The 20,282-nt window shown below is 53.8% G+C and overlaps 7 protein-coding genes across 7 annotated transcripts; 3 read left to right on the top strand and 4 right to left on the bottom strand.

Annotated features, from left to right (window-relative positions):
• Positions 1-361: 361 nt before the first annotated feature.
• CTHT_0024080 (uncharacterized protein) lies at positions 362-2,000 on the top strand (the record flags this gene model as incomplete). Its single annotated transcript, XM_006692807.1, has 3 exons — positions 362-1,202; positions 1,262-1,913; positions 1,973-2,000. 3 exons carry the CDS (start codon positions 362-364, stop codon positions 1,998-2,000), a joined length of 1,521 nt encoding a protein of 506 aa, XP_006692870.1.
• A 3,427-nt stretch (positions 2,001-5,427) lies between these two features.
• Positions 5,428-6,493, top strand: CTHT_0024070 (uncharacterized protein; the record flags this gene model as incomplete). The annotated part of the gene is made up of 4 exons (XM_006692806.1): positions 5,428-5,433; positions 5,509-5,605; positions 5,702-5,826; positions 5,903-6,493. The coding sequence occupies 4 exons, from the start codon at positions 5,428-5,430 to the stop codon at positions 6,491-6,493; spliced, it is 819 nt and encodes a 272-aa protein (XP_006692869.1).
• Positions 6,494-8,369: 1,876 nt separating this feature from the next.
• On the top strand, positions 8,370-10,415 carry CTHT_0024060 (uncharacterized protein; the record flags this gene model as incomplete). Its single annotated transcript, XM_006692805.1, has 2 exons — positions 8,370-8,565; positions 8,662-10,415. 2 exons carry the CDS (start codon positions 8,370-8,372, stop codon positions 10,413-10,415), a joined length of 1,950 nt encoding a protein of 649 aa, XP_006692868.1.
• Positions 10,416-10,846: 431 nt separating this feature from the next.
• On the bottom strand, positions 10,847-11,686 carry CTHT_0024050 (uncharacterized protein; the record flags this gene model as incomplete). Its single annotated transcript, XM_006692804.1, has 4 exons — positions 10,847-11,381; positions 11,467-11,520; positions 11,576-11,591; positions 11,656-11,686. 4 exons carry the CDS (start codon positions 11,684-11,686, stop codon positions 10,847-10,849), a joined length of 636 nt encoding a protein of 211 aa, XP_006692867.1.
• A 641-nt stretch (positions 11,687-12,327) lies between these two features.
• On the bottom strand, positions 12,328-14,197 carry CTHT_0024040 (thiamine biosynthetic bifunctional enzyme-like protein; the record flags this gene model as incomplete). The annotated part of the gene is made up of 5 exons (XM_006692803.1): positions 12,328-12,889; positions 12,942-13,153; positions 13,207-13,588; positions 13,652-13,787; positions 13,849-14,197. 5 exons carry the CDS (start codon positions 14,195-14,197, stop codon positions 12,328-12,330), a joined length of 1,641 nt encoding a protein of 546 aa, XP_006692866.1.
• Positions 14,198-15,659: 1,462 nt separating this feature from the next.
• On the bottom strand, positions 15,660-16,745 carry CTHT_0024030 (uncharacterized protein; the record flags this gene model as incomplete). Its single annotated transcript, XM_006692802.1, has 3 exons — positions 15,660-16,050; positions 16,298-16,547; positions 16,724-16,745. 3 exons carry the CDS (start codon positions 16,743-16,745, stop codon positions 15,660-15,662), a joined length of 663 nt encoding a protein of 220 aa, XP_006692865.1.
• Positions 16,746-17,514: 769 nt separating this feature from the next.
• CTHT_0024020 (adenylosuccinate lyase-like protein) lies at positions 17,515-20,082 on the bottom strand (the record flags this gene model as incomplete). The annotated part of the gene is made up of 17 exons (XM_006692801.1): positions 17,515-17,673; positions 17,733-17,816; positions 17,870-17,949; positions 18,033-18,138; positions 18,192-18,223; positions 18,320-18,330; positions 18,385-18,488; positions 18,543-18,689; positions 18,744-18,809; positions 18,866-19,032; positions 19,095-19,113; positions 19,169-19,311; positions 19,373-19,388; positions 19,482-19,517; positions 19,607-19,642; positions 19,707-19,925; positions 20,059-20,082. The coding sequence occupies 17 exons, from the start codon at positions 20,080-20,082 to the stop codon at positions 17,515-17,517; spliced, it is 1,449 nt and encodes a 482-aa protein (XP_006692864.1).
• Positions 20,083-20,282: the final 200 nt, after the last annotated feature.

Here is a 20,282-nt window from a genome sequence, read left to right as displayed (position 1 = left end):
CGGGGCATTGCAGGAACCAGTAACAAGATGCCCCTCGGCTCGCTGGCAGCAGATTGGGACGTATATTGGTGGCCTGTGCCGAAAACATGCTCATACGGTTAGGGGTAAACATATTGTTTATGTACTGTACGTTGTAGTTCCAAAGTAAACTGCACAATTGTCTAATGAGAGGAGTTCAGGGCGTTGGGTTTGTATAGCCCTTCCAAGCCTACAAAGTTAGACCAAGGTGTATGCAGTTATGCATAATTAGAGCCACACTGTCGCACTCAACCTTGCTTTCGGGTCATCATCCAACATCCAAAAAGTTCCGGGCTTGATCATTCGAGCTCATCCGCGAACGCCGCTGACCACAAAAACACCGATGGCATCCCCCGCAGACCTCACGGCGCGCTCAGCGCTGTCGAGGCTATGTACACGCTGCTCGGTTTCCCTCAGCAGACAATCCCGCGCGGCCAATGGCTTTGCTCAGACTCCCAAGCACCAACAACGTCCCCTCTCCACTACCAGCTCTCGGACAAGACGTCTGGCCCCCTTATCTCCTCTCGTTGTAACCAATGCTGCCTCGAAGCATCTCGCTGCAGGCGCTTCCAGGTTAAGCATTAGCACAACTTCCCGGGCCCTCCACGAGCACGATCCCTTCAAGTTCGACCCATACTACGGCAACCCGTATGCGACACCAATCCTGAGCCAGGACAATCTCTTCCATCCCTTCTCGTCATCGCCGATCCGCGCTATCCGGGAGCGAGCTTGGTTCATCAAGCGGCACTCTAGCTGCCCGCACCCGGACCACGCCCCGGGGGGCAGTCAGCTGCCCAAGCACTCCGAGTTCGAGTGTCCCGACTGCGGCGTCCCTCTCTATTGCAGCAAAGAGCACTGGGCCGACGACTACGAAAGGCACTTGGAGGTGTGCGATATCCTGCGCCAGATCAACGAGGACGACCACGACCTGCATTCGGGCCGCTACTTTGCCGAGTTCGAGTATGCCGGTGTTCAGCTCGACGAGGCTCTGGTCAACTTCAGCAGCTGGGATACCTTCCTGTACACGCGCGAGTTCAAGGCTATCAACTCGGAGCGCAGCATGCGCCAGGCGACCAGGATACTTACCTACCCCATTACTATCGGTAGCATCCTGCACGAGCTGAGCCCCTACAATATCAAAGCTGGCGGCCGGTTAACTGTCGAGGGTCTGAAGAGTTTCAGCGGTACGTGACGACAATCCCTCTGTTCTCTGCCACAACCTAGCGACTCTAATTTGCCATAGCTCTTCGGTACAACCTTCACCCGCCCAAGAACGGTGGCGGCCCATCCATCAAGGACCTTCGTGTGCGCCCGCCCCCAGTGCGCATCTTCGTGCTTGGCGCTCGCGCCGAGTCCTCCCTCCCGCGTGATGCCTGGATCCAGATCGCACACCTCTTCCCTCTCTGCGATATCCACCTGATCTTCATCGGCCCCGAGGCGATGTTGAACCGCAAGGAGAAGATACCGCCGCGCACGCCAGAGAACCCGTTCGGCATGGTGGTGGAAGATCAGTTGTGGCCAGGCTTCAAGATCAGCACGATCGCTGACTACTATCACACGATCCATAAGACGGGTTACTTCTACCCATACGACCCGTACTTCGATTGCTTCGTGCTGTTCCATCCGGGTCTGGGCCACCCGGCCAGCTCACACCACTGGGCTGAGACGCTCCCTTACCTGCTCGAGACCAAGGCGCCGATTATTGTGACCGGATACACGGAGGAAGATATGCAGCGTGATATCAACTGGGTGAATGAGCAGGCAAGTGGTGAGTTTGATCTGCTGCTGGAGCCGGGTGAGAACACCTTCCGCAGCTTGAGGTGGGATCTGAATGATATGGACCCGCTGGACATAAGCGCGGGCAACTGGGGAGTTTGGGCGTTCAGAGGCAAGAGGTGAGTTTCCAGTTTTCTGATGAGCTTTGTTGACGTCTCTGATGCTAACCAAGCAACAGGTACGAAGCCACGAGGAAGGACGCATAGCAGGTGTTTGTACAATACAACCTATGACCGACCGGGTCACTGTATTTGTACAATATTCAACCATGTATACCACATGTCTTCTTCAATGCGCCATGATTTTGTCCAATCTGAGTATTTTATAATTCCCCTTTCATCCCAACTCTATTCTGCTCACCTTCTCCCCCATCTTAAGCCCAACCCCCATCCAACCAATCCCTCTTTCTCCCTTTTACCCATACCCTTTCCCATTGTTCCAACCACCACCCCCTTTCTCCCACTCTTCCCTTTCTCCAACGGGTTTTCCCTTTCCCACTCCCAATCTGCCCAATATGCTTCTACTGCTTCTTGCAGATCCCAACCACACCCCTCCAAATATACAGTCGCTACATCATAATCCGGCTCTTTGCATGCCACCATCCACCTACGAATCAGTACCTTCCGTTTCCTTTCCGCCTCGTCTTCTTCTACTTCTCCATCCTTGCGGTCCCCTTCTGTCTGGGGGGGTAACTTGGAGCAATATGCTACGGGAATCAATAGCGTCTGCCTAGCAGCTAGCAGCTGGTCTGCATCGCTCGGGAGCTTGTTGTGCAGTCGCAGGATGGTAGGGTAGATGCCGTAACGCAAGGAAAGAGAAGCGATGGTGTCTCGAGGATGACTGTGTCTTAGGCGATGGACAATGTACCCTTCTTGGGGAGGGGATGTTTGCGAAGGGGTTGCTGTGTATGGCGGGGGAAGGGGCCCAGGCGATGAGGATTTGACATTAGAGGCGATGACGGAATACGGAGGAGGCTTATCGTCGTTGGTGTCATCGTCGAGGTAGGTTGCCTCAGTCTCGGATGGGACGGATAACTTTTTGTCAGGACTGGACCTCGTCAAGGAGGGAACTCGGCCCGATGTTTGGCAGTAGGGGCAGTAACTCTGGAACCGAGGGTTTTTCTGCAACAGGGTCAATACGTCAGACAGCTTGTGGTATCAAGGAGAAATCAGGATGCAGTACCTGGATGCAGTTGCCACAAATGGTACGACCGCAGCAATTTAAGCGACGATTGTGGCTGTCTGGCAGGCCCTTCTCAGAAAAAGAGGACGCTGAACACAAGGCTGATAGAAGAGCTGCACAGGTGCAGCAGGCTTCAGGTGTTATTTTATTGGCTGTCATGTTGGTGTAGGCCATAGAGCTTGTAGGTTTGAGGTATTGGGTTATTGATGGAAATACTATTTCTAGGAAACTCCTACAGAATAACGGGACAGGACTAAAGGATACAGTCTAAACGGTTCTCGTGGCGGAACTAGGTGTTACAGTACAAGTAAACGGAAAAGTTACAAGTTGAAAACCTGATTGCCAGCTTGAGTGACAGGGCCTCGAGTCGACTTGCATTCCATCATCGATCCCAGGCTCTCAGAACTCACCGAGAAACTTATCGATAAAGCCAAGAAGTGCCCCGCATTCCCTCCACGCAGTCTCCGAGAACTTTTTACCCGGGAGAGCGGGAGTAGGCAAGACCTTATCGCCCCAAGCATTCCACCATTCCATCCCATGTTACAATAAAGCCTTGTTTGTACCTCCAGAAACTGGAGAGAAAACCGAGAGCTTCCGAAGTGACCCGCCGAATTGGGAGTGGGCTTGACAACATCGGCTGCGTGCAGACAGCCTGCTCGTGCTAACAGCAGATTAATGCAGAGCGATAGCAACTCGTCTTTCCTGTTAAGGGAGGCAACCTACAACTACTTTTACGAAGGTGCTACTCTTTAGGGACAAGAGCAGCATTCAAACACCCGAAAACGACGACATGTGCCCGGTCAGCCATCACAGCATGGCGTTGTCCCATTGAACAGCCAGCATTGCAGCAAAGAGGCCAACAGCAGCCAAAGGCCCAGGGTCATGGTGTTGGACTCCCAGGGTCGGCGCTCCAGTGGGGGATTCCCATACCGCTGGTTCCAGCCTCTCATGCGGCCAGGGACAGGACTAGGGTCGTGCCATACTCTTCGTTCCAACTCCATTCTTCCGCTGGAAGCTTTTTTTACAGCCCACCAGCGCAGTTGAGCGGCAGCCATTGGCCAGCCATCCAGCAAGCATTGTTATTTCTGCAGCCCGTTAGCCAGGGCACCAGTTACCCGTCCCAAGACAGTGGGGAGCACGCAGCAACTGCAGCAGCGAGCCCTGCGCAGTTTGCCCAGGGTCGCACGGATCGTCGGGTCGGGTGCGTGTCGTTGCTGAAATTTGTCCCACACCGCACACTCAGTGGGGTTCGGGACAAGGCGCTCCGTCCAGTGGGCTGCTTGGAACTGGATGGGATGGATGGCAAACTCTTCCATAGATGGGGGGACTCGCAGAAGCGATCCTGTAGGCAGCCGCGTTGTTGAATGTGTTGATTGCTTGTTTGCTCGACTCGAAATCCCCTTGGCTTGATGGCGATTGCTTAGACTAAGGTTGCTTGCTGAGTGCGAAACAAAGATGGCTAAAAAGACCTAGAAGCTCCCGGCATTTGTTTGGTAAGTTTTGGCTTCAGCGCAGTGGTTCGCTGGAATGTGGCCCCGCCGCCGCCAGTTCGATCGAACGGTGCGCGCTAATCTTCTTTTCCGTCCATCCATCCATCTTCGCGGCGCCGTCTGGGGTCCTTGATTGCCCGAACCGGGGCCAGTGGCTGTAGGAGTACAATGACACCACGAAATGAACCGGCACGTCGGCGACACCGCATTCATCCGGGCCGACATGGGATCTTGTGGCGGTCTGGCGGGGGGAGGAGGGGGCAAGACGAATTATTGGATGGCGTCGAGGAGGCTTCTGTTTCCTCCCTTGAGTACAAGAGAGAGGTGTCACGACATGTATGTGTGGCAGAAGCAGCTAGGCTTTGTTGTTCGACATTCCCACAATCATTCGCTGCAGCAGCCAACAGTAGGACCCAGTCGCAATCCCAGCTTCGGTGGCAGTTTATCCAGGACCATCGCGCCGCGGCGAGGTTTTGCGGGGGTTGGCTTCGCGGCCGGTAAACGGTGGGGCGTCTGACACAAAGTCGGGAACGCTCGTGGCTCGTGGGCCAGTGGACGCCATCATCAAATGGGCCCGGGTGAGGTTATCGTGAGGCAGATGCGGGTCAGGGGAAAGGGGGGGTGTCCTTGAACCGAATCGGTGACCAGGGACAAGGTGTGAAAGTGTGTGGACTCTGGATAGCCTTTAGACGAAAGCTATTTGAAGGCAACAATGCCCGCCTACGCGCCGCCAGAGCCTTCGCGAACCTAAATCTTATAGTATTTAAGCTGCCATACTGCTCGTAACCTGAAATCGATCCTTCAACCAGGAACTGAAACCCAGTGACCAGCAGACTGGAGAGAATTTAGGGCCCAGAGCGCCAAAACAACTTCGAGCACAGTTCGAGGAGACCGCGGGAACTCTATAGCATACCAAAGCTTCCAGAGAGCTTCTTTGAAGGGAGTACAAACTTCAACAGTCATGGCTGTACGTATATCAAGCTTGGTACTGCCCAAAGATTGCTGCGCAAAAGAATAGCAATGATAACAAGTCTTATTGCAGGTTTCATACCCCCAGATTGTCCTCTTTGGGGACTCGCTGTTTCAGGCGGCCGCAGACCTGAACGACGGCTTCTGCTTCCAAGCTGCTATCCAAGCTCGTCAGTACCTCGTTCTTGTTATGTCTTTTTCCATGGTATTTTCGAATTATCGCGGCATTAGAGCAGCTTGAGCTGACCGGTGCAATTCCGCGCCAGAGGTTGTCCGTCGCTTTGATGTGATCAATCGCGGTCTCTCGGGCTACAATACCTCCAATGCCCTGAGCGTCCTGCCCAAGATCTTTTCGCCGCCGGGACCGGGAGTCCCGCGGATCGCTTACTTGGTAAGGTCGACGACACGGCAGCAGATAATGGCTTCAACACGCCTGGACAGGACTAACATGGGATACCAATGGCCAGTTCATCCTCCTCGGCGCCAATGATGCTGCGGTGCCGCTGCCCACGAACCACCAGCATGTGCCTCTAGACAAGTACAAGGCCAACCTGAAGCGTATCATCACCCATCCCATCTTCGCCGCGCACAAGCCCAAGATTTTCCTGATCACTCCGCCGCCGCTGGACCAGATCCGTATCACTGAGCTGGATAAGGCCAACGGGCACCCTGCCGCGACCCGGCAGACCAAGATCAGCGCCCAGTACTCGCAGGCTGTCCGCGACATCGCAGCTGAGAACCCTAATGTCACACTCATCGACCTATACAAGGCGCTCATGGACACCGCGATCGCGAAGACTCCTGGCTTCGACCCCAAGAAGGGCCCGGCGCTCGGCGACCCGGAAAGCGGGGTGCGTGGGTATCTGGAGCGCTTACTCCCTGACGGGCTGCACCTCAGCGCCGAGGCGTACCGGATTTTCTACGACCTTGTGAAGCCCCATCTTGGCTCAGAGTGGGCCGGCACCCGCGACGAGGAGCGCGCCGCCTACGTGCTGCCTGACTGGCGTGTTGCGCCCTGGCTGGAAGAGGACGAGTACCTCAAGACCTTCAATGGTTGAGTGAGGGCGGGTACGATGAGGGGAGGAATATAGAGGGCATCGGAGGGGAAGAAAAGGGAGCGAAGACATGGGAAAGTGACATTTCACTCGGCGAACACTGTGGGGTAGGTAATTCCAACGGTGTGGGGTTGGGACAGTGCGGGCACGGTCTTGATTTTTCTGGGCCGAATTAATACTCCCAACAGAGCAAACACTCTGAAACACTCTAAACATGATGAATTCCGGATCTTAACACTTCGCCTGATTCTGGACTTACACGAAGAGCAGCAGTACATACTGTGTACTTCAACGATTCGCTGCTCTAAAAGCGCAAGGTCAGCTTGCAGAGGGTCATAAGGCGGCCGGACTATTAGCACTGTAATGATGTAAGCCAGTCCCGCTTCCCCAAAGTCAGCTCAGGTCCACCCAGCCTTGCCCAGCTTCAACAACGAGGCAGCGAAGCACAGGCGCAAGGCAGGAAGCAGGGTAGGCAAATGGAAATCGAGTCTCATCTGCTGTGTGAACCAACCACTGACCACTAAGCATTCCCCTCTCTCCTGGCCACTGACCACCGCTCACGGCTTCTGCTGCACGGATTCCAACTTGAAGCAACCCCAGCAACGACCGACCGATCAGCCAACACTCCAAAACACAAAACTCAAAACTCGAAACCCCCAGCAAAAATAGCAGCCCGCGAAGCAAGGGATATTGGCCTGCGCATCTGCCACTGCAACTGCAACTGTAACGGCAACGGCAACGGCCCACGGCATCCGAGATCTCGATCAACGATTGACTGTGCCTTAAGCTCAAGGCTCAAGCATTTACGCCGACATCCCTCTTCACTGATCTCACTTCCCACGTTTCGTACACACCAGGTTATCGTCTAGGGTTTCATTCGCACGCGGGCCACACGGGTGCCTATCGACCGCCAGACTGCCAGACCAAGACCGTCGACCGAGCTCATCCCTCCCCCAAAGGACCCCAACATTCCCCTACCACACCCACAATCACTAACACTCGTCTCTGACGGCCGTGCCGCGCACATTCATCCGACATTCCACTTCCTGCCCGTTTTGCTTTCTCAACATTGTCTACATCGCTAGCTTGTTGACGCGTTCAGCTGTCGGCTTAATTTCATCCCATCCTTTACTGCTCTCTGTGGCTAAGCCATCTAGGCGCCCCAATCCCGAAAAAGACAGTGCCCGCGCCCTGCTTTGATACGATCCACAGAAGAGTTGCCCACCTCCCTCGCAACACTCAGCGTTTGCCCTACGCTTGCCGGACCCAGTAATTTACGAGCTTCTTCATCCGAGATCACACTTGTTGCTCTCTTGCTCTAGGTGCTTCTTGCCTTCTGCAAGTCCCGCCGATAGAAACAACCGACTCGATCACTGGCTTCAAAGTCCAGCGTCGATAATTCTCCCCGCGAATCCTTCCTCACGACGCTACTCCGTGCCCCTTCCACACGCCGATCTACCCACCAACAACCCACGCAAAGCCGTCGTGAAATTGAGTCGTTTGCCACACTGTGACGTTGAACGAGCCGCACCCATCCCGGCAGGCAGATCGCAGGACACGGGCGCGGGAGAGACAGCAACAGATCGCTGAAGGACCTGGGGGTCTTTGCGGGTGATGTGGGGGATGGTCGACCTCGACATCTGAGACAATCAAAGACTGAGGTTAGAAACGAGGGAACACGATACCCAACGACCCCTCTGGTAGGCGAGCCACGCTTCAGCGGTCTCATCCTGTCTCTTCTGTGTGCAGACCTTTAGCCATCGATCTGCTTCCAGGACAAAACGCTTCTTCCCTTCCCTCTCTCGCGCCCACCCCGGTTGCGCCGTTTGGCCCAAACGCATTGTCCTACAGAAAATTGTCCCGTTCAGTCCATTGGGGGATGGAGCCGGTCTTCAACATTGTCACCCGCGATGAGCTTCAAGATGTGCAAGTGGAGCTGAAGCGCCTCCACCATGTACAACAGCTGCATGGGGAGCGAATACGCATGTTAGAGAAACGCCAGGCTGATGACGCTGCCTTGAAGTCCGTCTGGAACTCGCCCTTCCCGAGTGTACTCGGCGGGACTCCGCAACATGGTCTGTAGCCCATTCCATTATTTGTCCTGTTGCGCACATTCCCTCTTTCCTCTTTTTTTTTTTTTGTTAGCACGCTAATCGAGGTCATTGCCACAGGACCGGTACACATTCCGTCAACCGAGCTGTTTGGCGACCTCGACGAGCAGGGTGATCACCTGCTCGGGACCCTGCGGCTCGAACCTGACGACGAGCCGATACGAAGGGGCGCAGCATCGCGGGCTAACAGCGTTCGGTTTGATGAGAGTGCCCTGCATGGTGCTAACTTTGGCCACGGCGGTCGTCACTCGGGTGATTTTGGCCCCGGCCGGCCGTCTAGCGGCATGGGTGGCCACCAGATGATGGAGCGCACGTATTCGCACAAGTCGGACGGCAGACACAGCTCGGCAGGTCACTCGGTCCACTCGGTGCATTCGGGCATCTCTGGGCGCACCAGTAGTCTTGGTCTTGACACAAATTTCATGATTGGCGGTCGCGAGGATGATTCACCACTGGATGTCCCCGAGCCGCCTGCCGTTTACTACATCTTAGGTTCGCCCCCGTCCATCATTCGGTGCTGGTTGACGACGAATTGGACGTCCGAGGGGCTGTTGTATGCCGTAGTGTGCACCGGATCCCAGAAGTCGACGGTTGAATACTCGCTGCTTAGAGAACTTGACCTGGTCAACCGAATCCACAGGGATGTGGACGGTATTCACAGGATCACGCTCCCTGTCTTTCTGGCCGAGGCCCGCGTCGTGCAGGCCAACTCTCGGTCGACAAGCCCTGCCCCGCAGCTTCCCAGCATCACGGCTTCCTTCGAGGTGACTGGCATGGATCAACCCGAGGTGCCGCCCGAGGCTAAGAAGGGCATCCGTGTCTGCATCGGCAGCCATACTCTCCGGATGCACAGCGCTGACATCCTGCTCTCCCAAAACCTCATGACTCTGTACGGGAGCGATCGCGATAAGCTTTCGATCCCATTTGTACGGCCTGAAGATGATTCTGTTTTTAAGTACCTCACAACAACCCACGTGCTGCCGAGCAAGCCTAAGCTGAATGCTGCCGCGCCGGAGTTTGTGACCAGTGAGAGGCTGGTGAAGGAGTTGGCAGCTCAGCCTGTTAGGGACCAGAGCGTATCTGAAGCTAGGCCAGTTGAGAATGGTATCGGAGAAAAGGCTTCATCGACGGCCGTAACTCCCCCGAGCCAGCCCTCCAAGCCTGTGGAATCTTCCAATACTACGTCTGAAAATGGCGAGAAACAGCAGCAGCAGCAGCCCGCCGAGTCCAGCCAGCCAGAGCCTGTCCAACCTTCGAAAAAGGAATCGTCCACCACGTCGACGACTACGACCATGGAACCCGTCCGTCGCGAAACTACCGTAGCAGCAGCCATCCGAACCCCTTGGCGTCAGACAGCCGCTGGCCTGGGTGATGGTACGCCTTTGAGTGGCTACCAGCCCGCTGCTCGGCCCCGCAGCATGAAGGTTCTTCGTCCCAACAAATCCAGCAGCTCGTCGACAACTCGGACTGGAGCGGCCTATGAGCCGGCGCCGCCCCCTCGGAATGGCGTCGCCAACAGTAACGGCCCAAATGACCAGCGTCGAAAGGGACAGGAAGGGGGTAACTCAGGCTCGGGTAACACCGTCACATGGGGCCCCAAGAGGAGCGTGAGCACCTCTGCGGTGGGTAATTTCGGCGGCAGCGGTGAGGTTGGCAAACAAGAGGGTTTGACGGCAGGAACGGTAGGGATAAAGATCCCTCCTGCGCCCAGAACGGCGAATAACCCGCTAGGAAGTGCAACGGCCTTCTCGTGGATAGCAACGCCGGCGCAGCCTAGCACAAAGGCGAATGGGTCAGCTGCTGCCGCGGAGTGATTTGCTTACATGTTTGGTAAGGAAGGTAGTGATTGTCCTTTTTACATACGAGGACATCTCAGCTTTCGACTCTTTCAGCAGCCTACCTTCTTATTCACTTGGTATTGCTTAATTTTGGGCTTACACGTTTGCCACCTGCTAAAGAGGGGCCGAAAAAAAAGGAATGATTAATGGGTACAGGTGGCTGAATGAATGAATGCAAACGGCTTTTGGGAGGTCGAGGAACAGCTTGGGGCCGAAACCCGCGGACGCCAGAGAAAGATGGGAAGAGAGGAAGACGAAAGCGAACTTCATCACTAAGTAGCAGACAAATGATTTGCAGACCAGAAGAATAACAAGAGCAGAAAAAAATGTGATAAATCCCACAACTTGCTAGCAGGCTTGCATTATTACATTCATCCCTCTACATCTCCCTACACCGAATCACAGGGTTAGATTTTACTCCCCAGCAAACCCTGCAACGCAGCCCTCGTATCCCGCATCGTCTCCTTCACCACATTCACCATCCCCTTAAACTCCGGAATCGCGGCATCGCCCATTAACTCGTAAAGCCAGCTCTCGCTGGAGGTAACAATAGCACCAGCCTGCCTCAACCTCTGTAGTGCAATGCCCACCTCCTCCTTATTCGAGCTGCTGACACCATCAGCAATGATGTACACCCTATGACCCGCCGCAAGCAGATCCAGTGCCGACTGCGTCACGCAAATGTGCGACTCGATGCCCACGATGGCAACCTCGGCCTTCTTGCCGCTGGAAAAGATGGGATGCGACGCGATCGCGGGAAGGTACATGCTGAAGCGGGTCTTGTCGAGGTCGGCCTGGAGCAGGCCCTTGTCGGCGGCTTGCTGAAGGAGGGGCTTGAGCTCGGAAACGGTGTCGCCTAGGCGGGTACGGTTTTGGGTTGTCACAAAGATGGGGATGGAGAGGTGAAGGGAGGAGAGGAGCATTTTGCGCGTTGTGAGGATCCTAGATGAAGGTTAATTTGATTTGGCAAGGGGAAGTGAGAGGGGTTTTTTTTGGGGGGGGAGGGGGGAAAGGGAAGAAGACGTACACTTTATCCAGCTCGAAAATGGTCGGCCGGAACTTCTCTTGGATGTCGCAGACACTGAGGGGACCGTTAGCTTAGTGACGAGTGTTGATTATGAACATGGTAGACTTACAAGAGAGCCGGGTTCTCTGCGACAGCGTTAGTGATCCAACTCTACTCACTCATGCCGAGGGGCAATAGAAAATAACATACTGAACCGGCGTTCAGGCACAGGAGCAGCCATTGTGGATGATGATGATGTTGTTGTTATTGTTGTAGTTGACACGAAGGACGAAGAACGGAATCCGCGAGACGAATGCAGCTGAGAACCAACGACAGCGCGATCAATTGCTCGCCCAGCGATTCTATACCCAGCAAGCAGACCACCCGAGAGTCTAAAAGGAACGGACATGGACCGGACCGAGGCAAGTAGGAGCTTATATCCGTACTCCAGGGCCAACAAGGAACATGGGAGATCAGTCACACGAGAAGCAGGTATCGTTTGGTGGGGGCTCCTAAGGAAGTCTGTACGTACAGTTCAGCACTAAGACAGTCCGAGATGTGCAGGCGGGGCAACGGATGACAGGCCGGGACGGCCCATATGTCGGGATTGGGGTAAGCGCTGCCGGCGGAGAGCCGACGGTACCCCCGGTACCCCGCATTTTGGATGTGGCGAACCGAGCTACAACTGAGGAGAGTGGGACTGTCGTGTTAGTGATCGGAGCGAGAACGTATAATTGTTGAGCACGTACGTATGCCATATCTGGAATCAGGACAGTGAGGTTCGCGATATTGAGGGGATAAAGACAATTATTATAATTACAAAATCGGAACAGTCTTCAAAAGGCTTAAAAGCTAAGCCTTTTTATTGCTCGTACTGCCCTCTTAATCCCTAAGCTCAATCTTCCTAACCTTCGCTCTCTGCAACCACTCCAAGTTCTCCTCAACAGTATCTTTCCGGATCCTATACAACTCATCTAAGAACGCCGGCAAGAACGTTCCCGGCCCCTTGACATCGGCTCTCTCGGCCGCTAGCTCCGCAGCAATCTCAAAGTGCAATAACGCCGCGATGACGTGCACAATCCTGCCATACGTCGTCCTCTTTGCAACAGCCGCCGAGATCGCCGTACCCAGCGTGCAACCCGTGCCCGTAACCAAGCCCAAGTACGGATGACCATTTTCCACAGCGTACGTGTTGATCCCGTCGCTGACATAGTCCGTCTTGCCGGTCATGACGACGACGTTCTTCTCGCGCTTGGCGAGCGCCCGGACGAGGGTCGCTTTCGCGGTCTCGTCGAGAGTGCTGGTGCTGTCGACGCCGCGCTGCTGCACGTCGCTGTCGCCGAAGACGGTGCGAATCTCGCCTTCATTGCCTTTGATGACGTCGAAGTAGCATTCGTGCAGGAGGGTCTTGACGGCCTGACGCCGGATGGTGGTTGCTCCGGCGCTGAGAGGGGGGTTAGTAACGTAGAGATGGTCGATGGGGATGGTAGACGTACCCAACGGGATCAAAGATGACGGGACGATCGACAGCATTGTATGCCCTGACGGCCTTGATGTAGTTGGCCAGGGCATCGTCGTCGACAGTGCCCATGTTGATGACCAACGAGCCGCCCAGCTTGCTCAGATCAGCGGCTTCGTCGCCGCAATTGGACATGATGGGCGAGGCGCCGATGGCCAGAGCAACATTGGCGGCAAAATTTTGCACAACCTGCTCAGTGTTAACCCTGTTCGCCGTTAACGACACATCGCAAGGGGGCATACAAGGTTAGTCATGTTATGCGAAAGCGGCGTGTTGGCATCAACCGCAGTAATCACACTTGGCACCTCAGCGAGCACCTTCTCCGTTGTATCAGCGATGTACGAGGGCACGTCCACGCCATAGGGTGGCACGCTCGTCATCTTCTCCTTCAGCCGCTTTGCAGCTGCTTGCGGATCCGGGGCGGCCATGATGGCGCTGACGACTGCCACGCCCTTGAGGAAGATCCGATCACGGTCGACGGCGGACTGGTAGACGATGCGATGCACGTTGGACTCATTGATGCCGCCGATACCGACGCAGTCGACTGGATGCCCAGCCTTGTGGAGGGCTGAAAGAATCCGGGCAACACCCGCGGTGCCGATGATGTGCTTGGTATCCTTCTTGCTGTTTGGGTGGGAAGGCAGGGTTTAGTAATGGTGCTGTTGAACATGCAAAGCGTCTTCTTACGTTGAAGTGGCATATATAGTGCCAATGCCTAGATAATTGGCACCATCCTTTGCGGCCTTGATGGCCTCCTCCACAGTGCTCACTGTGACACCGATGATGGCCCAGGGACCCAGCAGCCTCCTGGCCTCGTGAATGTCTGGCCCGGTATGTCAGTTGAGAGAGATTCCTGTTGCTTAATCCTGCAGTCCGCAACTCACCCATATCATCCTGTCCAATATGAACACCTTCGCAGTTTACAGCCAGGGCGACATCAATGCGGTCGTTGATGAGCAGCGGCACATCATATTTCTTGGTGATGGCATGTAAACGGCGAGCCTTCTCAATAAATTCGCGCGTGTCACAGTTCTTCTCACGCAGCTGGACGATGGTGACGCCACCTTTGATGGCCTGCTCGACGACGTCGCAGAGGTCTCTATCGCCCAGGATTTGGGGGCTCGAGTCTGTAACCAGGTATAGCGTGTAGTTGAGGTCGGCATCGGTATGGCTTTTCCTCCACTCTCCGCTTAAGCCAAACCCAGTTGACAATACCCCGAATTCTGTCCCCATTGCTGATGTTCGTATGTTGAGCCGTGTGTTGAGTGTTGATGTTTGGGGTCAGAGAAAATTCAGATATCCAACTGGATTGAACAGAGCTGGATGAGATGCGGGCAGAGACCGAGTCTTTTAAATTGGCCCAAGGTCAGAAGAAAAAACAAAGAAATAGAGCAGTTGATGTCCAATGACGAGAGGTTAAAAACGGTTGCCTTAAAATACTACATGCTACCCATCTCCCGAACCTGGGGAGTTGCTTAAAAAGTGGGGCAACGTCGGTGAATTGGAAGAGTTTCATTGGATGTCGTCAACTTCATCCTGCTCTCTTCACGTTTCATATCACAACTTCAAGCTTTATGTTTGAGAAACTTAGTAACCGGCAGACTAAGAGACTCCCTTCTCAAGGTAGCTACGTGATGGTTCGGTTACCAGGCAACCGAATCACAACTCCAACATCATCTCTTGGTTTAGATGGTGAATATCATAGTTCCACACATACCCTATGCTCTCATGGAAGATAGGAAGGAGATGCGATCAAAGGAGCTTTTTTGTTGTATCACAGTAAGCTCGGATGAAATCTCAAAACCCAGTTTTGGCCAAAAAAAAAGTTCTTGGCAAAAGATACAAGAGACGGTTGCCTTCATTTGGGGTCTTTGACGTTTCCACAGAAACCAGCGAGTTGGGCTGCGCTGCGCTGCTGCACTGCAGTCTTTGAGTTGTTGGGAACTTTCCCCCGAAGATCCAACTTGCAAACTCCTGAAGCACGCCGACATTCTCGATGTTGTCGCATTGTTTAGGCAACACTATTTATTCACCGCCCGACGCCTAAAACCTAGAAGTCACCTCGATAACGACCGTACCCCCTTGATGTTACCCCTCACCTCACCACCCGGACCCCGATCCCTCCCTTGCCCAGGAGACCACTTCCTGGTTTCCAACCAGTTCTCAACCCTTAATATCCTCAACCAGGCAGTATTAAGAAAGCCGTGATCGACATCGCCGCAACCGACCCCAACACTATCCCATCCGCTGACACAGTCGCCTCAGTTCGTTGACAGTTCCTCGTATTATGCGACACAAAGGCCTGCACCGCAACCGGCTTCTTCTCCTCGAGACCCGACACCCGAATGTTGACATTTGCAGTACTCCCCCTCCCACTCGAACTAATCGCGATAACAGCAATCGTCCCATCCACATTCTTAAACGCCGCCGTCCTTAGTCCCGACGTCGTGACTCGGATCGCCCCCGGCCTAAGATACCGCAACCAGTTCGCAAACGTCGACAATCGCCGGGTTATTTCGTACGTATTAATCGCGTTGTCCACCTTGATCAGCTTCTCGTTGGTGTACGGGTTCGGCCATTGCACGTCCTCCCACCAGAGGTAGGCCGAGACGTTCCAGTTGACCAGGGCCGTGTAGATGTTGTTAGCCCAGGTGATACCCTCCCCGGCGCCGCCGTTGGAGTACCAAGCTGTTGTTCAGGTTCCTTGGAGGTCGCATTGTCCGGAGAGCCAGACGGGCGGGTTGGCGGTCATTGGGGCAAAGGGAGAGTCGGTGTAGAGGTGGGAGGTTACCGCGCGGAGGTATTGTTCTGCGCCGCCGGATCGGATCGCGTTGTGCATGTTGACCTGGTTTTGCCGGCCCATCGAGTTGCAGCAGGTGATCCCGACCTGGGAGGTTAAACCCTCGCGCTCGAATGTTGTGTGCGGGATTTTGAAGAAGTCGACGGCCTGCTGGCCGTTGGCTTGCATTCTTGCGTAGTTGGCGCTGTAGTCTGGTTCGTTAAGGAAGCCGAGATGTGTGATATTCATGCCCTCCTGCATGTAGAGCTTGATATATGCCGCGAGGCGCGAGGCAGTTGGCATAGGCCTGGCGCTAGTCACCGCTAACACAGGATGCACCGGGAAGACCGCATAGAGTGCCTCCATTGGTGTCTCGGCCGTTGGTTTTCATGTAGCCGGGGGCACTCCAAGCATCTGCAGCCGTCAACCTCCATTGTCTCCTCTCCTTCAGGAGCTGGGGATATACTCGCATAGATATAGTCTTCACGCTATACAACTACACCGCCTGCTGCGACACCCAAAGCTGTCCGCTATCCTTCCCGTCCCACACGTACTGCGGCTGAGCGTTAGGTCCTCCGGGGTTATCCGGAGCAATAGTGTTCATATAATCCGAGTTCGAGTTCGGCGTAGAGCCGATTCCATTCCGCAGGATGGGGAAGCCTGCCCCTGTTGTCCGGTTGAACAACAGATCCAGCAGCTCGCGCTGCTTAGTCTTATCGGAGAGGTTGGTGATGAGGTTTGCTCGCTGGCAGGCGAGGCTAAAGCCGAAGCCATCGATGCGTTGGCATGTGCGGGTAAGGTACACTGTGATGGTGCTAGCTTGTCACGGAGCGAGCGACAGGGTCGAGTCCTCTGCTGCCGCTGTGAGGAGGACTGTAAGATGCTTCATCTGGCTTGTATTGGGAGAATTCCGGCCGAGTTTTGTCTGTGGCAATCCTTTGAGAAGATTGAGGATCTGCTTTGGACTACTGATAGTGTACAAGACAAGTGGCTCCTATACATAGCAGGTGGTTTACACGTTCCCTCTCTTAGCCGAAAGCATCCTGCACCAACTCCAGATTCTCCTCTAGTCAATATTACAGGGAGTGGTTACTTTGAATTTCCTTTGCCCGAACATCTCGTGATACAGTTTGTACGGTGCCCTGAAGCGGACTATTTCATGTATGGAGTTAAGGTCAAGCAAGTACCTCAAAGTGTGAGTTTTAGACACTGACTGTGTGCTCTGTCTAGGAGTCGACCAGTAAAGTGTCACTCTGGAATTATCCAGACATATTGGTAGATTCCAGAATTACAAGAACCGGATGCACTTTGTTGTACCATAATATTCGAAGGTTGTATAAGAGCAGATTATATGAGGGCATTGTGCCGGTAAATATCTGTCCATGAGGTCTGTACATTCATCAAACTTTAGCCAGCTCGGAATAAAATCAAGAACCTGAGGAATGCCCGATGCAAGCTATATCTAGCACTGAGGTCTCGGAAATAAAACTAATGAGCATTCATATCACATGCGCTTTAACTACAAGGGAACATGATCCTATTTTCTGTGCTCTCCTAGGTATATCTTGATACTACCCTTGATGTCGAGCGAGTCCTTTCAGAACTTTTTTTTTCCCAATCAACAGCACTCTTTGAGCCAGAATCCCCAGGCCTTTTTGTCTTTCTTTTCTTTTACATCCCAGATCTACAAATTATGCCAACAAAAAAGCCACCCTCCAATAAACAAACAGAATATCAGAAGAGCAAACTCAAACTGGAATAGTTTAACAGCTTAGATGGACAGCTGGGCAGTCTCAGCCTTGTCCAGGGCATCCTTGTACTTGGCCAGCTTCTCGGCAACCTCGCCGTTGCAGTAGTCCTCGACAATCTTGGGACAATTGCCGATGAACAGCTTGGGGTCGAGGAGGTTGTCGATCTCGTCCCAGACAGGCTACATGGTGTTAAGTATGAGATTGATGAATAGCTATAAGGAACTGGTATGAAACTCACCTTGAAGAACTCGGTGCGCTTAATGCGCTCGAGCAGGTCGTTCTTGCCGCCCTGCTGCTTGACGACGTCGCTGGCTTGGTGGGACTACATGTTGTTAGTACACCTGCTGTAATAAGATCACCAAGGAACGAACATACCAGAACGCGGATTTCCTCGTGAGCATCCTGGCGGGAAATGCCGTGGGTGGAGAGCTTCATGAGGATAGACTCGGTGGCCACTGTTGACAAAGCCGTTAGCATCAGATCATTGAACTCAACAAAAAAAAAAACAAAAAACACTGGTCGTGATATGGAAACATACTGAAAGGAAGCTCCTGGTCAATGTGAGCGCGGATGACGTTGGGGTAGACAACGAGGCCGTTGGTCACGTTGTCGAGGGCCAGGAGGATGGAGTCGGCCAGAAGGAACTGAAGGACTGTTAGTATGCTGATGAGAGGCATCTGAGAACGCATCGACTCACCATCTCAGGAATGTCCATACGACGGATAGCGCCTGTTTGTGGTCAGTAAACCAGAATCATCAGCTCGGGGCTATTTGGAGGGAGAAAAGGGGTTAGTTCAGGGGTTATGGTTAGAGGGGGAAACTGACTGTCATCAAGACTAGACATTTTGTTAGCATAAATCCGCAAGAACCATTCAAAGGATGTGACTTACGTTCTCTCGAACCACTGAGTCTCGAAAGTAGCAGTGAAGTCGGCCGGCAGACGGGCGAGCTTGCGGCCCAGGGCAGTGATGCGCTCTGAGCGCATGGGATTGCGCTGACCAATGTGTTAGTAGCTTCGACTCACTAGTACCGAATGCAAGATCCATACCTTGTAGGCCATGGCCGAGCTACCAATCTGGGTCTTTTCGAAGGGTTCCTCGATCTCCTTCAAGTTGGCGAGGTGGCGGATGTCCGAGCAGATACGGGCAGCAGTGGCACCAAGAGCGCAGACGGCGTTGGCAACACGGAGGTCGACCTATCCTCATTAGCGAATGTCGTTGGATATGCGGCTGACGCAGAAGATGCTAACCTTGCGAGTGTAGGTCTGGGTAGAAATGGGGTAGCACGAAGGGAAGCCGGCCTTCTTGCAAAGGATCTATAGCGTTGTCAGCCCACTTGCTCCTAGACTTCAACAACACCATCTGAGTCTACCTCATTCAGCTGAGTAATCTTGCTGGCATCGCCCTTGAACAGCTCAAGGAAAGTAGCCTGAGAGCCGGTAGTGCCCTGAGCACCACGGAAGCGGAGCCTGTCACGAGCAGTCTCAATGTCCTCAAGGTCCATCATTAGCTCCTGGATCCATTGGCAAGCACGCTTGCCTGTTTGATATCGTTAGAACCAGATACTTTGTAGTGAGCTTTTCAAGCGTGCTTGTCCGTACCAACAGTGATGAGCTGGGCCTACAAATATGTCAGTTGATGAACAAGCTATACAGAGAACGTGGAGTTTTCTTACGGGCTGGTAGTGAGTGAAGCCAAGGGTGGGCATGTCCTTGTACTTGAGGGCGAACTCCTGCAGGTTCTTGATGACTTTAGCCAGCTTGGGCAGGATGAGGTCCAGAGCGCGTTTCTGGAAGATCAGGTCGGCGTTGTCGGTGACTTGACGGGGTTAGCATTCTGATACTCCCTAGAGGAGGAGCATAGGAGCAGTAAAGCTCACCATAGCAGCTGGTAGCCTATCGTGCTGTCAGAGGAAGACGTCGATATCAAAAACAACTGGGCCATCCCAGTGAAGTAGGGGTAAAGACAGGTTGTTTGGGGTCACTTACACCAAGGTGGATGTGGCCGGCAGCCGCGGGCGCATCCTAACAGAGCACATACGTTACTACTGCTCCTCTCAATGCATTGAAGAATATCTTAAAAGCTGCTTCATGAGCCATTTTGAAGCTCATACCTCACCAAAGGCATGCACATGAGCCATGACATCGTGCTATATGTTCCCTTGTCAGCTAACGTCTTCACTAAACAGTCAAATCAGTGCTGGGGAAACTTACCCTGAACTTAGCCTCATACTCCCTCGCAACAGCAAATGCCTTGTCCGAGACAACGACGTTGGCGCGCATCTGCTCGATAGCCTCATCGGGGATGGGCAGACCCAGCTCTTTCTCGGCCTCAGCTAACCAGACCCAGAGCTGACGCCAGGTGCTGGCGCGCTCGCGGGCCGAGAAGATGGTCATCATTTCTTGCGATGCATACCTCGTACTGAGGGGGGTCTACACATGGGTTGTCAGAACACACATGTTGTGATCAACAAATGAGATATGATGTCCTGCTGGGACTTTTCTGTGGAGTTTCGAAGCTTTCGAAGCCATTGAAAAGGACGAGGACAGTCAATTAAAATCGTACCTGGTACTTGTCGTAGCTTGACATCTTGGCGGTTATTTTGTACGAATATTTGGATTAAATCCGTAGATGTTGTCTAGGTCAAAGCCGGTGGTAGTGTTGTGAGGATAGGCCCTGGCGGTGGGAGTCTTCCAAGATTGCGGGGGAGGGGTCAAAAAGTTTCCCGCGACGATTGACAGGGGTAGGTGGGGGGGGTTCCTGGGTGACGGGTCCAAGTTAAGGTCACA

This window comes from Thermochaetoides thermophila, assembly GCF_000221225.1.
Source record: "Thermochaetoides thermophila DSM 1495 unplaced genomic scaffold scf7180000011816, whole genome shotgun sequence".
In the NCBI taxonomy this organism is placed as follows: Eukaryota; Fungi; Ascomycota; class Sordariomycetes; order Sordariales; family Chaetomiaceae; genus Thermochaetoides; species Thermochaetoides thermophila.
Note: the sequence above shows the minus strand (reverse complement) of the source record. Positions and strands in the feature narration are given on the sequence as shown.